We start from the raw sequence: 17815 nt of genomic DNA on the forward strand, positions 1-17815 counted from the left end.
ATATATATATGGTGAACAATTGGTTAGCACATCTGCCTCACAGTTCTAGGGACCGGGGTTCAAATCCTGGCCCCGCCTGTGTGGAGATTGCATGTTCTCCCCGTGCCTGCATGGGTTTTCTCCGGGCACTCTGGTTTCCTCCCACATCCCCAAAACATGCGTGGTCGGTTAATTGAAGACTCTAAATTGCCCGTAGGTGTGAATGTGAGTGCGAATGGTTGTTTGTTTCTATGTGCCCTGCTGGCAACCAGTTCAGGGTGTACCCTGCCTCTCGCCCGAAGATGGCTGGGATCGGCTCCAACACGCCCCCGAGCCTAGTGAGGATAAGGGGAACGAAAGATGGATGGATTTCTATCCAACCATCCATTATCTGAACCGCTTATCCTCACTAAGATCACAGAGGTGCTGGAAAAGGCCAAGAATGACCCACATAACAAATACAAACTACTTTCTAGAGTAGTAAAGTCATATCATTAGTGGAATAGCTCCCATTTGCATGCAGGTTAACGTGAACGCAGCAACGTTGTTGGATTTGAAAAGTGGCACGTCCAAGACTTTTACTGTGAAGTGATCGCGTGAACTGATGATGCGACCCAGGAACATCCGCATTCGGACTGCTACCAACTGCAGACAAGTGGCTAACGCTAATGTTTGCTAACTAATCCAGATAGGTAAGTTGGTTTCGTTTCAAACGTGTACTAATATCCAGTCACGGTTTTACATTCGCCTACAGTTGGATAAATGACTAGCAGATAATTGTGGCTACGTTGCCATTCCCTCCCGAGACAATTTAGGCCTTGTCAAGTCACTTACCTGCCGGCTAACCGAAATTAGCTGTTAGCTGACTAGCTTTGATACTGTTTGTATACGCTTTATTATTATTATTACTACTACTACCATTTTTCTTACGACGTTCCTATGCACTCTTTCGCAGTGAAAGACGTATATTTTTGGGAAGGCATTAAGCCAACTGTTGTCACGTCACACTTGATGTACAAAGCAACTTAATCGAAATATAGCTTACAAGAACGTCGGCTAGCTTTGTGTAACAACTGTGTTTAGCCTGCACTCAAAACAATAGGTCACACCGGGACGCAGTCCTAATAATAAAAGGCTAAGAACGCCGATTACCACGTTCTGCCATTTCATGTAGTACCCGATGATTTCAATGTCTAGGTTTTTTGCCAGTAGTAAACACAAGGCCGCAGGCAGATAGACAGTGTCCCTTAGCGTAGACTGCAGTATTTCGTCTAAACAGCATCACTTTAGATTGCCCGTTTCTTTCTCGTGTTCAAACCTCATTGTATACCAGTAAAAAAAAAAAAAAATAATTATATATATATATATATATATATATATATATATATATATATATATATATATATATATATATATTAGTGTGTCTGTTAATTCATAACCTGGTCGAGCTACTTAACTTTCAATGTCAAGACTTTGATGCAAGTTTTCACTTCGAACTATATACCACAAGAAATAGTTAAAATTCAATTATCATTGCGATTAATGTTTTATGTCAACCTGTTCCACGCAGTTTTGTTAATGAAACACAATCTGTTTAAAATTAAATATAACAATTGTAGTCAGGAGCTTTGTTTAAAGTTTTTCTTTTAAATAAAAATAGCAGTAGTAGAACCGTGGTGGCACGGTGGCCTCACAGTTCTGAGGAGCGGGGTTAAATCCCCGGCCCCGCCTGTGTGGAGTTTGCATGTTCTCCCTGTGCCTGTGTGGGTTTTCTCCAGGCACTCCGGTTTCCTCCCACATCCCAAAAACATACATGGTAGGTTAATTGACAACTCTAAATTACCCGTAGGTGTGAATGTGAGTGCGAATGGTTGTTTGTTTGAATGTGAGTTTGTTTGTTTGATTGGCTGGCAACCAGTTCAGGGTGTATCCCGCCTCCTGCCCGATGATAGCTGGGATAGGCTCCAGCACTAGTGAGGAGTAGCGGCTCAGAAAATGGATGGATAGTAGAACCGTTTTATATATCGGTTAATTTCAGTTTTTCTTTAAGTCATCTTAGAAAAAACATCCATATTATAATGAATGTGAAGCACTTATATGTCCTTGGTAAGACTGCCGCTATGGAATATTTTTAGAATATATTATTCTATCGATTATTCCAGCGATTGATCGAATAATCGGGTAAAAATAAATTTTACATTAAAGTTTAATTGCAAAATATTTTTTTCCCACATGCTATTTATTAACCTTATTCTTGTTTGATAGTTTAATGATTAAATAAAACCAAATGAAGAACATTTAAGGAATATCACACGACGGGGAGTAGTGTTGTGCTCCCCAACGTTTTTTAAACAGAGCTACTTCTTGATTACAACACTGTTACGCTACTAGTTGAAATACACTTCTGAGGCTGCTTCAGGTTCAACTACATGTCAGTTACAGGTTATTCATATCATGGCTGCAAATAATTATTATTTTCATAATAGATTAAACAATAATTTTTTCCATCAATTGCTTATGATTCAGTTAATGGTTTGGTCCGTAACATGTCAGAAAATAGGTTGATTATTGTTTTCCACGGTAAAAGCAAATGTCTTATTGTGATCAAACACAAGTCTGCTTCCATGGAGGACTACAACATTCAAGAGAGTAGTTACTGTTGATAGGCTGAAATCAGATGATTTGGACAATTTTATGTTAAACAATGGCGCTAAACAATTAATCCATTATCAAAATAGTTGTTGAGTGATTTGATAATTGATGATTTTTAGAAGGGTTAAATGTTTTGGGGCTTTTAGTGGAAAATGTCTACAAACCTAAATTACTTTATCTACATTATTGCATAACTGTAAGTCTTACATTTATGACTTGCTTAATACTGACTAATGACTGATTAGACTGTTGAGTATGTCTGATCCTGAACGTGATAGTTCCTGTTAGATTGAATCGGAGGATGATTAAATCAGACAAGATCATCTTCCTGTGAAACAAAACTTCTGGAAGTCAGAGAGACCGCATATATACCGGGAGTCCATATTTAGTGAAGATAATGGGGTGTGACTAACACAGGTATACAAGGGAAGCTTACAGCTGTATTCTTGGAACAACAACTGTGTACAGTACCCTGCTTTTTTCTGTATAGTTGCTCCTTCTTAAAAGAATATTACATAATCTTTAATCTCCACAGTATTTAATTTTACCTTTACCTTCACATGCTGACCCATGCGATGTGCCATTGTCTAAACCACTCTCCTGGTTTAGACAATTGATACATACAGGTCAGACTAACCAAAAGGAAACAAATATGATTTTGGCAGCCAAGACTGCAAGTTTATTTTACTCACGTCTGGCTTTTCTCTGTAGCATTTGCATGTTCTCCCCATGCTTGGGCTTCATCCATTCCAAAGAAATGCATGTTTGGATGACTGAAGACTCAAAATTGTCCATATATTGAATGTGAGTGCGAATGGTTGGTTGTCTACATGTGTCATTCAATTGGCTGGTGACCCGTCCAGAGTGTATACCTGTTCTCAGCCCAAGTCAACTGAGATAGGCTCCAACTCATCTGCGACCCCGATTAAAAAAAAATTGTTATAGAAAATCAATGGACGGAGGTTTACTTGAACAAATGTCGATGTAGCTGGAATGAAAACGTATGCATCTACAACAAAAAGTAAGGGTGAAATGGATGTAAAATTTATTTTCACAATTGTTTTTCTCCTAATTAGTGTTTTGGGAGCGCAAGTGTGAGTGCGTGTGTGTCCCGTGTGAACCATGGAACAGTGTGCGTGTGTGGAGCGGGAGCTGGAGAAAGTCCTCCATCGCTTCGTCATGTACGGACATCAGTCTGAGGAGAGGCTGGACGAGCTCCTGCGCAGCGTCTGTGAGATACGAGGACAGCTGGTTGCATTTGGTAAGGAAAACTGAACTTCCATTGAATAAATATTGGTCTTTTTTCCCCCCCTTGTCATTAATGACTTTTTATCTTTTGCAGGAGTCCAAGATGGAGATCTATCGGTCCTCTCTCAGACTATGGCTCAGTGTTGTAAGAATATCAAAGAGACTGTGCAGATGCTGGCCTCTCGACATAAGGACATTCACGGCAGCGTGTCCAAAGTGGGCAAAGCCATTGACAGGGTAAAAAAACAGCGATTGAATATGCTAATAAAGACTGCACAGATACCTCAGAAACAGAATCATCTTTATTTCCCAAGTATGTCCAAAAAAAAACAAGGAATTTGTCTCCGGTAGTTGGAGCCACTCTAGTACGACGACACACAGTCTATTGACAGAGAACACTTTTGAGACATAAAGACATTGACAAAAAAAAAAAAAAAAACAGTCACTGAGCAGTAAAGGGTTGCTAGTTATCTGGTAAGCTGGTAATGCCGATACATTATTTTATTTTTTTACAATTGTGCAAAAAGATGCAGAGTCCTCTAGCACTTAGAGCAGTTCGAATGACTAATATTCCAATAGTCCAGTGCAATGACCATTGTGCAAAGGGCGCCGAGACTTCAAGGAGTGAATGCGGTTTAAAGTGACGAGTAGTCACCTGACGTGTGTTATCTGTCTTGACAGAACTTTGATGCAGAGATCAGTGCGGTGGTCGCAGAGACTGTGTGGGACACTCCGGAGAGACAAAAACACCTGAGTGAAACCATAGTGGAACACCTGTACAGACAAGGCATGCTCAGTGTAGCAGAAGATCTTTGTCAGGTAAAGAATCAAACCTCCATCATTTTTATTGGATATGCATGTGTGTGCTCCACATGAGCAGCCATTTCATAACTCAAAAGTGCTTTGTTTTGTAGGAGTCCGGCGTAGTTATAGATATGAGCATGAAGCAGCCTTTCCTGGAACTCAACAGGATCCTTGAAGCTCTGAGGATGCAGAACCTGAGGCCAGCACTCGAGTATGTTGGCTGTAATGTGATTACACATTCATCATCTGGTACCTTTTGTGGAGATGTCTGAGCTTTCTGCTCATTTTGTCGATACAACTTAAGCCAGCGCGGCACGGTGGATGACTGGTTAGAGCGTCAGCCTCACAGTTCTGAGGACCGGGGTTCAATCCCCGGCCCCGCCTGTGTGGAGTTTGTTTGTATGTGCCTGGCGATTGGCTGGCAACCAGTTCAGGGTGTACCCCGCCTCCTGCCCGATGATAGCTGGGATAGGCTCCAGCACACCCACGACCCTAGTGAGGAGAAGCGGCTCAGAAAATGGATGGATAGATGGAACTTAAGCCAGCCACACACCGAGCGACGCGACAGAACGGCAATTAACAATTCACTTGTGCCTCACAGTGTGTGGGGTTATGCAATTTGTTTTCATTGGTTACCAACTATCTGCCAACAACTTTGGCTGCGATTCCAACTTCCAAAATTCCAACACAGACGTTTACGGCCGATCAAAAGGCCAGGTTATATAACGTGATCTTTCACCACAAAAAGTTTTTGGGTACCAAGTGAGACCCAATCTGTCACTATATTAACAATTTCATGTGTACCTGGTGCTAAAAGCAAAGCGTTATGGAGAATCTTTTCTGGCACCAAAACACATGCATGAAAGTTTGTGTTTACGCAGTCAATAAATGGGGCTATCATTGCTAGCAGCCTCTTAAATATTTACGGATGCTCGCTGGAAAATTTGCCAAGGATGCGGGATCACCATCTTGAAATCTGGTGACAAGATAATAAAAATGCCTCTATTATCCCCAAGGAATTGTTTGTGGGACTTTATCCCACGGTCTGTCCTTTCTTTTTGGCCGTTTACTGTTTTTGTATTCTATGCCGATGGAGCCAGGGCAATCTGCTTTTTACTTGACAGTTGCACCATGTTGTTTGTGGTTTAATAAAACAATAGGTGGCACTTCAGAATGTTGGTTCCCAATAAGAACACCAGGGTCAAATATTTTTTTGCAACAAGTTTGTAGGTGTGAGAGTGTCAATCGCTGATTCAAACCTACAGGAAATACACCGTGTTAGCAAAAATCTAACATATGCAAGGTGCTCTGTTTACAACTGAATTCTGTTCCTATGACGCTGACTTAACCCCAGTCTGGTGGAGCATTTTGTTCGCAATCACTCACCTATACTAATGCAGTAGTAAAGGCTTCCATCCATTTTCTATATTAATTGTCATCATTAGGTTCACGGGTCCGCTGGAACAAGGCACACTGATGATCAATTAAAGATTTCAATGAACCTAACAGTAACATGCATGTTTTTGAAATGTGTGAGTAAAAAAAACACACAAGCACGGGGAGAACTAGCAAACACCACACAAAATGACTGTGGGATGGATGTGATAACCGCTGTGCAAGTAGGGTGATAATTACTGTAAATGATTTGTATAGAAAAACACTAGGAAATAAATAATAATGGGAAAGAAATGGTTAAAAAATTAAATTATCTTTTTTTTACCGTTTTTCTTTTCATTCCACTTTTACTACCTACAATTCTATTCTCAGTTAATTTGGCACTGCTTGTAACCGCATAAAACTTGGAAACATGACATATCTGCTTCTAAAGTCCCAGAAAAATAAGTTATCATGCATGATGTCACATGAGACTTCAGCAATTTTGGTGAATTTTCGCAAGCTTCAAAAGAATTGACTCATTAGTTTTTTTTTTGTGACGCCACTGCAGAAGAGTGTCAGTTATGGCAAAAAGGAAAAATGTGATGACATCCAAAGAAACTTTAATGGACCATATTGCGATTTTGCCGTAACAAACTGTCTTAACTGGCTGCTCAGTACTGTATTGAATTGAAGAATAATACCACATTCTGCACACTGCAAAGTGAGCTGTGTACATTGTTGAACCCTAACTTTTATTTTGCTTTACCTTAGGTGGGCAGTGACAAATCGCCAGCGTCTTCTGGACCTCAACAGCAGTTTAGAGTTTAAATTGCACCGCTTGTATTTCATCAGCCTGCTTAGTGGTGGCATTAGTAACCAGATGGAGGCACTCAAGTATGCCAGGCACTTCCAGCCCTTTGCCTCGCAGCACCAGCGAGGTAAGAAGTGCAGTGAAAGATGATGAACTTTTGATGTCGTCCTTTTTCTTTTTTTCAGAACAGTCAAACTTTCTGATCGTGATTTATGTTATAGTAAATACAGTGAACCCTTGCTGTTCGTGGGGTTTAGGGACCAAGCCAAAACACTTAAATGTCATTCCAAAGCCATCTTAGCAACATTAACAACATAAAGTTTAAAAGTAAATAACTTTCATATTTTAATTTGAAAGAAATGCACTGGAAATGCAAGGACCCTGGAGAGTTTGTCGCTGCTTCGCAACATAAAAATCCCAATTACTACTTCCTTATTATTTATATTTTTGAGTCATCCATCCATCCATCCATCCATCCATTTTCCCTACCGCTTATCCTCACTAGGGTCGCGGGCTTGCTGGAGCCTATCCCAGCTATCTTCGAGCGAGGGGCGGTCATGTTTTTTTTAATCCAAATTCTTCAAACATTTCTTTCCTTAGTTTGGCACTTATTGTACCATAAATTGTACAGCTAGATTTTACCAGCTGATAGGCTGCTGACTTCCACCATTGCCAATAGCGATCCGCACCTTTCTCTGCATCATCTTGCGAGGTTTACCATTCTGCTTTCTATGGTGTCAACCCCACAAAGAGCCTCGCCTGCCTGTCTCTGGAATTTTCCTTCACGCTGTTGTTCACACGTGGTGGTCGATCCTAGCTACTCCGCCTGAGAAGGAGCACAGTGTTTGGTCGGCTGTTCACGGAGTGACAGAAACCACAAAGAAAATATGTGAATAGTTGCTAACGGATTCATCTTTTTCATGAGCTAGTTTTAGTGAGGTTCTACAGAAAAAAATTGCAAGTAGGCAAGTCAGTTTTTCTGCAGATTCCTAAATCGGTTCATTGTGCGTGCCCGCTCTTATATCGCACATTTTTGGTGGAGATTTTCTATTTGTCAGAATAGCCTAAATCTGCAGTTCAGAACAATCTTTTTTATGTTATTTTTTTTACAATATATGTACTTGCTGTATAAGCCCTCGCATGTGGGCAACGAGAACCATAGTTGCCGATGCACTTTTAAGCCTTTTATTGAATGGTAGAAGAACATCAAAACACAGACACAATGATCTCTGTCAGCCAAATTCAACACCCAGACACGCGCATACGCAGACTCACTGATGTCACACGCCACCCATCCAGGCTCTGCCTCTCAAAGACACATATCTAACACACAGACAGTATAACATGTACAGTATTTTTTAAATTTATGCTTGCAGTTTTTGTGTGTTGAAATGTTTACAATGTGTTAGAAAATGTCTTCAAATCTGCTCAAAGTGTGTTGAGGGTTTCAAACTATCAAAAACTGATTTTAATATTTTCTCTCTATTGCAATAATTGTACCTGTTGCGGGTGCGTCTGGAACATATCCCCCGTGATGAACAGGTGTTCACTGTAAAACTGAATGGAAAGCACTTAAATACTGAAGCTTGTAAATTGTGTTTGTTTCAGCTCTCTCCTTTGTGTTGTACTTGCAGATATTCAGATCCTAATGGGCAGCCTGGTGTACCTGCGTCACGGTATTGAGAACTCTCCATACCGTAGTTTGCTGGAAACCAATCAGTGGGCAGAGATTTGTAATATCTTCACCAGAGACGCCTGCGCTTTACTTGGTCTCTCTGTAGAATCTCCTCTTAGTGTTAGGTGAGTCCTCTGTGTCATTCGATGGTAATTAAGTAAAATGTTAAAATTTTCATGTGTTTTATATGAGGCGGTGTAAAGTGACGAAATCCGTGATGCTTTACTCTCCCAGCTTTGCTTCAGGCTGCATGGCTTTGCCTGTGCTGATGAACATCAAGCAGGTGATCGAACAGCGGCAATGCAGCGGCGTCTGGACGCACAAAGACGAGCTGCCCGTGAGTTTTATTCTCCGTCCCAATGTCTCATTTCCCCATTTCGTCTCAGTCCTCTGCTAATGTCGATCCCACCTCTCTCCTCTACAGATTGAAATTGACCTCGGCAAGAAGTGCTGGTACCACTCTGTGTTCGCTTGCCCCATCCTCAGACAGCAAACTTCAGAGAGCAACCCGCCCATGAAGCTAATCTGTGGCCATGTCATCTCAAGAGACGCTCTCAACAAACTGACCAACGCTGGGAAGTAAGTGAACACCCCTGTGATGTATTTTGTGTGAAACATTTTCATCGTATTTATACAGGATCGAACCATTTAGAGTTAAATGGTCCTCCACCAATTTGGATCTTATACACCTTCCCAAGTATTTATCTACTATTACTCAATTTTGTCATTTAAGTTTTATTTCAATGTAAAAATTTGTCTAGGTCCAAATTACTGAAGAAATTACTTCAAAAGAAGAAAAAAAACAAATGATTAAAACTCTCATTGTTCATTATATTATCTTGGAATCACTATTATTTTCTTTTCTTTTTGGGGGCCACTTGGTAAGAATAAATGTATTTTAGAGCCCTAAACATGACCACCATGAAACTCTCTCAGTAGTGCCACCTGGAGAAACCCCCTGACATGAGTTTGACTGATCTCCATGAAATTCAGTGGACGTGAAATTGAACAGGATGTCAGTCATTTTGGTTTGTAGCAACATGTTTGGGCGAATTCCAGGGCTCGTATGTTGACAAACTCCCAGTTGAGAATTCACCCAAATGAGCTCGAGTCAGAAGAAGGAATCCCAGACAGTTTGTCTTTTTTTCCCCATCTTTTAATTTTCTTTTTTGCTTTCGACCTCTGATTAGGGCGGAGCATGGAAGTAAAATTTTATCATTTTGAGGCTTTGCCATGAAAAAGGGGGTGCGAGGGCCCATTTGCTGCTGGTTTTAGCTTTAATTAGTCTTATGTGAATGTCGTAAAAAAGGATAATGTTGATGGTAAAAAGTATTCTTATCATTATCAGCATCTTACTTTGCTCACACTCAATGATTTTGAGAATGTTGCGTGTCGTCTTTATGTGCTCTACAGTGCCGTGGAAAAGTATTTGCCCCCTTCTCAAATTCTTATATTTTTGCATAGTTTCCCAACGTTAATGTTTAAGATCATCAAACAAATGTAATTATCAGACAAATATAACCTAAGTGAACTGAAAATGCTGTTTTTAAATGGTGATTTCAAAGTTACCTGGCCCTGTGTGTTTTCTCAAAAACCTGACATTCTGACAGGGCTGTATTGACTGTGTATATCCATTTTGTCCTCCTCACATCCTTACTGTGTATTTGTGTCTCGTCAGGTTGAAATGCCCGTACTGCCCCATGGAGCAGAATCCCTCACACGCCAAGCAGATCTACTTTTGATAGCGCAAACTCCTCCTGTGTGGGAGAGAGGATGACGTTCCCTGGAGCGCCTTGCATTTCCAGAACCATTTGGTGCGGCCCGCCTCCTCTTTCCCTGGCTCACGACCCGTTCTTGTAAGCATTAAGGTTTGATCTCTGTGCTAATGGGACACCTTTGGCCACCCTGTAGAATCCAGGGTCCCACTGTGACATGCAGTGAAACGAGGAGTTGTATGAGAATGTCCTCACAAAGAAGCGCCACTGACTAAGAATCATTCATTCGAACTTTGCAACTGAAATATTGTGATAATTATTATTATTTATAGTGTTTGTTCTTTGGGCCTTTTTGAGTCAGCTTCTGTTTCTTCTTTTTTGGGGGGCAAAGTGGTTAAATGAATGATTGTGGATGGATGCATTGTGGGCAAAATGGACTGTCAAGTGGCTGACAAACATCTTTCTTGAGAACACCTTTTAGATCATATGTGCAGTAGAACTTAAGTCACCTATTATTTATTTACTGAGACTTTTGCCTCAAGCATCACTTTGATCGGATTCTCTCATCGGTGATGGAACAGCTTCCCCCCCATGTGATAAACTGCACCAGCAAGATTCTCCTCCTGATAGAAGCCATTTGTCTTGTTCCATTTATGTATGTAACAAACACAACACCAAGGAAATATACGCTACTGTGAAATGTATTCTCTGTTCTTCATCGCAACAGCCTGATGTAAAATAGCCAAGTGAACGTGTTATCGACACGAGTGCAACACGACTAACAGCTCGCCAACGCTCTGTGTATCCTAATGCTGGCACACCGTGTGACTTGGAGGTATGAAGTGGTGTGACGGTCGCCGTGTGCTCTGCCCGGAGGCTCGTGATTCAGCTTTACTCATCGTGGGCAGGGATGTCCACTCATTATTGTGGCCGCTGTTTATTATATTCATAGAAAAAGCCTCTGCTGCATAGATTTGGTTTTCTTTTAAGACAGAATTGCAATAGAATCATCATAAAAAACATGTTTCCTCAGGGCTCATACTCACAGCACACAGGTAGTGTTTATGAACAGAATCAGAATTTACAGATCTTTGGGACGCTCACACAATGCTCCAAGGCATTAATCTGGATGCATGCTCCCTGTGTCCTGGAAGTAGTGATCACATTGGTGAGGCTTATTAGCTCTGCAAGCAACCAGCATAGCTCTCACACTGATATACAGTATATTCAGTATTACATGATGCATATCGGGATGTTATTTGCAATGGATCAAAGCAGATGTTTTATTTTCATTGCGTGTGCATGTGTGTGGAGCTTCAGAGGATTTGTTTTGGTTGAGAAATATTCATTGCCTCATAAGAGTGTCCCTTCAGGGTAATTCCCAGCACTCTCTGTCTGCATTTCCTGCTTTTCTGTGTGTGATGTGAGTTTATTGTAAATATTTAACCTGACATGTTTCATATATTGGCATCATAAATAAAACTTTATACTCCAGGTCAGTTGGCAAAGTGTATAATTACAGTGAGACCAGAATGATCAGAAAGCATCAGTCATAGAAATAAATCCCTGAAAGCATTTGAACATTCTAAAATGTCTAGAATTCTAATAAATTGGGTCACGAACAATTGATAATTTTGTTCCCTATGAATTTATAAATTGCACAGAATACAAAACAATGTTTAAACTTCCATCCATCCATCCATCCATTTTCTGAGCCGCTTCTCCTCACTAGGGTCGCGGGCGTGCTGGAGCCTATCCCAGCTGTCATCGGGCAGGAGGGGGGGTACACCCTGAACTGGTTGCCAGCCAATCGCAGAGCACAGAGAAACAAACAACCATTCGCACTCACAGTCATGCCTACGGGCAATTTAGAGTCTCCAATTAATGCATGTTTTTGGGATGTGGGAGGAAACCGGAGTGCCCGGAGAAAACCCACGCAGGCACGGGGAGAACATGCAAACTCCACACAGGCGGGGCCGGGGATTGAACCCGGGTCTTCAGAACTGTGAGGCTGACGCTCTAACCAGTCCTCCACCGTGCCGCCATGTTTAAACTTGAAATGCAAAAATTTTTAAAATACGGCTGTCACGTTTACATCGAAGATGATTTAATTTTTTTTGTAATTAAATATTAGAAGAAACTTGTGGAACTCGACCACTTTGTTGCATAACTATTATTAGGAAACAGTGATGTTGCATTTTCTTCTATGGCTAAATTGTATAACAAATTACCGTGGAACTCAACAGCTTTGTTCCATAAAATGACTTTATTATTACATTTTATTAGTAAAATAATAACAAAATGTTATGGAACTTGATGGCCTTCATCCATAACTCCATTTTATGATTATCAATCCATTTCGATTTCTTATTACATAAAAAAAAAATTGTGGAACTTGACTACCTTATTCCTTAAGATGACTGATGACTGTTATTACATTTTATAGAAAGAATCATGGAACTCGACAGCCTTGTTACATATTGTATATTTAATTCTAAGAAAAGTCACAAAACCTTCAGTTGCACTACACAAGAGCCTCAAGTCTGTAATGGTAGATGACTGTTATGTGAATAGATTTTTGAATGACGTTCCTGTAAACGTCTGTAATATAGGGCACAAATGGGGTTCAATATTAAAGGTAAGTATACGTTTTATGGGTTATGTTTTTTTTTTTCCTGGGCGGCACGGTGATAGCACATCTGTTCTGGGGGACCTCTACTGTGTGGACTTTGCATGTTTTCCCCGTGGGTTTCCTCCCACATTCCAAAAACATGGATGGTAGATTCATTGAAGACTCTAAATTGCCCGTATTGCAAATGGTTGTTTGTTCGTATGAGCCCTGTGATTGGCTGGCGACCAGTTCAGGGTGTACCCCGCCTCTCTCCCAGAGTCAGCTGGGATGGGCTCCAGCACGCCCGCGACCCTAGTGAGGATAAGCTGTACGGAAAATGGATGGATGGATGTATGTTTTTTTTTTTCCTCCTCCAGTCTTTTCATATACCGGTAGTTGAAGATCTGAATGGTAAGGATGTTCTTCATGTCCACTAGGTGACACTGGTGCTGTTTATCCTGAGGTCATGACAGGTGGTCCTCGGTACACCAAGGTGTTCCCTTCCTCCATTGGCGACCTAACCTAAATTTGTCTGAAATTGTGAATTTACACAAAACAAGATATGTCAGGATTACACTAAATGTGTCTGTGCCGTCGATATAATACAATCAAATTGAAAAACACTATACTGTGGCAGGGGAGTACTTCATTTGGAGGCCCAAGACAAAGGTCAGCCATTCGGATCCCGGCTCTGATTTTCGCACTGTCAGAGCGTCCTTGGGTGAAACACTGAACCCTAAATTGACTCCAGGTTGCCATTGTAAATGAGAAATTGTTCTCAATTGCCTTACCTGGTTAAACAAAGGACTTATTTTATTCTATCGTCAACTGTGTGAATTTGAGAAAATTATTCTATTTCCTGAGCTAGATAACATCTTAAGTCATTCTTGAGGATTATTATCAAACAACAACACTTTTACTGTAATTAAGAACATTAACATTTTGTTTACCTTTTGGAGCACTCATGCAGCTTTGTGATGAAAAGCGACACTTGTGTCTCTCGCCACGTTACCTTGACTGCATCCTTCTTGGCTGACACTGATAGGAGCCCTATCGCAACTGGCAAGAGAGTCTGACTCTGGCTGATGTTACGCACATTCAGTGTCACTGTGAATAAGGTTGAAACCTTTAGTAGTTTTGACAAAACCTCTTTGTTTCCTTTCCCCTCCTCGGCTTCACTGAGAAATACATAACTCTGCTTCATTTTCTTCACAAAGCAAGAAGTAAGATGGAATAGTGCATTGCACAAGAAAGTGGCAGGGGGAGGGGGGGTGCAATTGAAATGATCAAGATAGAGTAAGCCTTAAGGCACAACAAGCAATAATTGCTTTAAATTAAAGAAAACTTGATGAATCAGTTTTTAGACAGACATTTGGGGGCCCCTGAGCATGACAACGTATTCTTAAGCTGCCGCATAAAAGAGAGCACTGCGTTACTTTGAAATGTGATGTCGTATGGACCTTTATAAACTGAAGACCCCCTGCAGTCTTAAACATTGTCTCTCAAGTTACGTGATTCAATTAAAATGACGAACATTTTCTACATTAAATATTCAAGCTTTGAAATCATTGCAGTACATCTGATGAGTAGCCCTTAGTGGTGCTTGCCTCCTACAGAGTGAAGAATGTCCTCTCCTCTCATCCCACTTCAGCAAATCACTCCACATCTCCTGAGCTCTGCAGTTATATTAAGCACAGTTTATATAATATTTTTTAAATGTCGAGGGAGGGACCTGGTGAGTCAGTTTCTGCTATTCACATTACATCCTGCATCCTTCTACATAATGCCATTTTTCAGTCTGTGAAACAATTCTTACTCTATCATAGATTTTTTGTTTTTTTAACAGGGATCCATCTCAGTCAAGCCACCCCCGCCCCCCTCCCCTTGCAGGAGACTCACTGTGAAGGCGGGAGAGGCCGAGATAAGGGTCCAAGGCTAAACCTCTAAAAGCCACATTAGTTCCAAAAGCCTCTGCTGCGCTTTTGTTCATTCTGCAATAAAATGCTTTTCCTCGCCTTTTATTGGCACGCTTTGTGCTGGTTTTTAAGCCCTCCGAAGGAGTGGCAGACGTCTGGATCCTCGGGTGCAGTCCAAGCGTTTTGATTTCTGCTCACTCCAGTCCAGACCACACTAATCAGAAAAGCCTCTTAACTTTTTGGATTTTTTTTTTACGCCAAAATTCAGTTTTATTCAGTTCAAATAACAACTGGCTTTTGAATGCTTTTATGTGTAAAAAATATAGTTCATCATGCACTGGATTTTTGTTCAGAAGAGTACAACAAATCATATCATTAAGCAGGGCAGTGTCATAAATAGAAAGAAATATCAATGGTGTGCTTGGAGTACAGTGATGTGAAAGACAATCCAGTTATTTACAAAATATATCAATCGGGCATGAAACTGAGAAATAAAATACACTTTCAACATAATCTGTTTAATACGTAGTGGCTGTTTTCACAAAAAAAAGTATTAAATCTTGGCACCAAACATCAGTTCTTGTTGATACCGAACCTCAGCATGCAGCTTTTCTCCCTGAATCCGGAAAAGCTTTTCAGGCCCTAACTAAATCCCTTGAAAATCCTTTGGTTATTGTCAAAACTGTACAACAAAGGTAGAATAACAACAACATTTCTCACAACAATCATTTGTTTATGTACAGATTCACATTTAGGAAGACTTACTGTATACTGCAGGATTATAATTCTGTCTTCTGTTGTTTCAGACTGTTTCGTTCCAATCAACAAAATAGAAAGGCTGTGATTTAAAAGTAGAAATATTCAGTATTTTTCCTTTTTTTAATGTCAAAGTTTTACCTCTCCCAAAGAGTATATGGAGCAATATCATGCCAGAAGTATAGTACTCATATCCACAATTTCCTTATATTTATAGTGGATAATGCATGAATTGTAATGACAAAATCCCAGAACATATGAAGGAGGTACACAGGTATCTAAAAAGGTAGTGTGCAGTGTGTTGCTGATTCAATGTGGATTGTTGAGAATTGGCGGAGGTTAGCACCTCATGGAAGAAGATCTTAGATTGGTGAGAAGAAACCCCCATTCTAATCAAGTTGGGACACTGTGTACAAAATAAATAAAAACAGAATACAATGATTTGCAAATTATTTTCAACCTATATTCAATTGAATACACTACAAAGACAAGATATTTAATGTTCAAACAAATAAACATTATCATTATTAACGTTAGCTGGGATAGGCTCCAGCACTTCCGCGACCCGCTTCAGGATAAGCGGTTCAGAAAATGGATGGATGGATTATTATTATTTTTTTGTTGTTGCAAATATTCTTTTATTTTTAATTTGATGTTTGCACCACATTCCCAAAAAGCTCAGATAGGGGCAACAAAAGACTGGGAAAGTTGAGGAATTCTCAAAAAACACATAACATATGCTGCCATCCAAGAAACGTCTTTTTCAGGGACGTTCCTGCTTATTTCAATCAGACAATGCCAACCCACATGTTACAACAGCATGGCGGTGTTGAAAATGGATGGATGGATGGATCTTGTCTTTGCTGTGTATTCAATTGAATATACAATATTTTGAAAAGGATTTGCAAATGATTGTATTCTGTTTTTATTTACATTTTACACAACGTCTCCGCTTCATTGGAATTGTACAATCATGGTTGCCACGTAATATAACTTGAATCTAAAAGTTTTCCTATTCTAACTTTTGCTCACAGCCTGCCTCATCATCGTCATGTTCAAATTTCAGAGGATTCCATTCTGTCAATCCATGGCAAACCACAGGGTGGACTGTCCTCTTGTTTTACCATTTTGCTCCTCAGCTCTTGCTCTTCTCTTTCCAAAGTCCCGTCTCTGCTCCCCCCTCCTCCTCCTTCTCCTTTCTCTTGGCCGGCTCTCAACTGCTGCACCTCCCTCTCCAGCTCTGCGTTGTGGTGGCACATCTCTAAATAGCTGGCCTGCAGCTCTTTCTGGTAGCGGATGACCTTGTCCTTCTCTGTCTGCCATGTCTGCCTCTCCTCCTCGAAAGCCGCGGCCTGAGCCTCACTCTGGCGCCGCTCCAGTAGTAGCTCGGCGCGCAGACGCTCTTCTGTCGGGCCTACAGACCCTCCTAAAAGCAAAAGATGGTCACATGCTTCATCTTCAATCCAGTGGAGCTGTCTGCTTCTGACCTGCTGACAGTAATAAGGTAATAACCTCATTTTTTGTCTCAAAATAACCAAGTGATCTATGATCATCATTATGCCTCAAAGACACTATATGGAAAAAAGTATTGAGACACTGGCAGGGTCACCCATGGCAAACAGGTCCTAGGTGAGGGACCAAACACAAGACCCCTTATGATGATGACAAACAATGGACGCAGGTTTCCCTTGCCCGGACGTGGGTCACCGGGGCCCCCCTCTTGGAGCCAGGCCTGGAGGTGGGGCTCGAAGGCGAGCACCTGGTGGTCAGGCCTGCACACATATGGGTCCCCCTTCCCATGGGCTCACCACCTCCGGGAGGGGCCATAGGGGTCGGGTGCAGTGCGAGCTGGGCGGTGGCCGAAGGGAGGGACTTTGGCGATCCGATCCCCGGCTACAGAAGCTGGCTATAGGGACGTGGAATGTCACCGCTCTGGCAGGGAAGGAGCCCGACCTGGTGTGTGAGGTCGAGAAGTTCCGACTAGATATAGTCGGACTCGCCTCCACACACAGCTTGGGCTCTGATACCAGTCCTCTCTAGAGGGTTTGGACTCTCTTCCACTCTGGAGTTGCCCATGGTGAGAGGCGCCGAGCAGGTGGGGGTATACTTATTGCCCCCCCGGCTCGGCGCCTGTACATTCAGAGAGAGGGTAGCCTCCCTCCGCCTTCGGGTGGTGGGACGGGTCCTGACTGTTGTTTGTGCCTACGCACCAAGGGCGTGATTGGGAGGAACGGCCCCCCCGATCAGAACCCGAGCGGTGTTCTGTTATTG

The 17815-nt window shown here is 41.5% G+C and overlaps 2 protein-coding genes across 7 annotated transcripts in view; one reads left to right on the plus strand and one right to left on the minus strand.

Annotated features, from left to right (window-relative positions):
* Nucleotides 1-367: 367 nt before the first annotated feature.
* Nucleotides 368-11755, plus strand: rmnd5b (required for meiotic nuclear division 5 homolog B). Its single transcript, XM_061787764.1, has 10 exons — nt 368-671; nt 3708-3892; nt 3974-4116; nt 4561-4698; nt 4794-4894; nt 6832-6998; nt 8506-8671; nt 8781-8883; nt 8971-9125; nt 10225-11755. The coding sequence occupies exons 2-10, from the start codon at nt 3754-3756 to the stop codon at nt 10286-10288; spliced, it is 1176 nt and encodes a 391-aa protein (XP_061643748.1). The 5' UTR covers nt 368-671; nt 3708-3753; the 3' UTR covers nt 10289-11755.
* Nucleotides 11756-15079: 3324 nt separating this feature from the next.
* n4bp3 (NEDD4 binding protein 3) overlaps nt 15080-17815 on the minus strand; it is a 30135-nt gene continuing 27399 nt past the window's right edge. For 5 of the 6 annotated variants that reach the window (XM_061787757.1, XM_061787762.1, XM_061787758.1 and 2 more), the window contains exon 10: nt 15080-16970. In XM_061787757.1, the coding sequence (XP_061643741.1) occupies nt 16600-16970 (371 nt within the window). In that variant the 3' untranslated portion in view covers nt 15080-16599. Of the gene's footprint in view, nt 17032-17815 lie in introns of all 6 variants that reach the window. The other variant, XM_061787763.1, reaches the window with a different exon arrangement.

The sequence above is a fragment of the Phyllopteryx taeniolatus genome, chromosome 10 (genome assembly GCF_024500385.1).
Source record: "Phyllopteryx taeniolatus isolate TA_2022b chromosome 10, UOR_Ptae_1.2, whole genome shotgun sequence".
Lineage (NCBI taxonomy): Eukaryota > Metazoa > Chordata > Actinopteri > Syngnathiformes > Syngnathidae > Phyllopteryx > Phyllopteryx taeniolatus.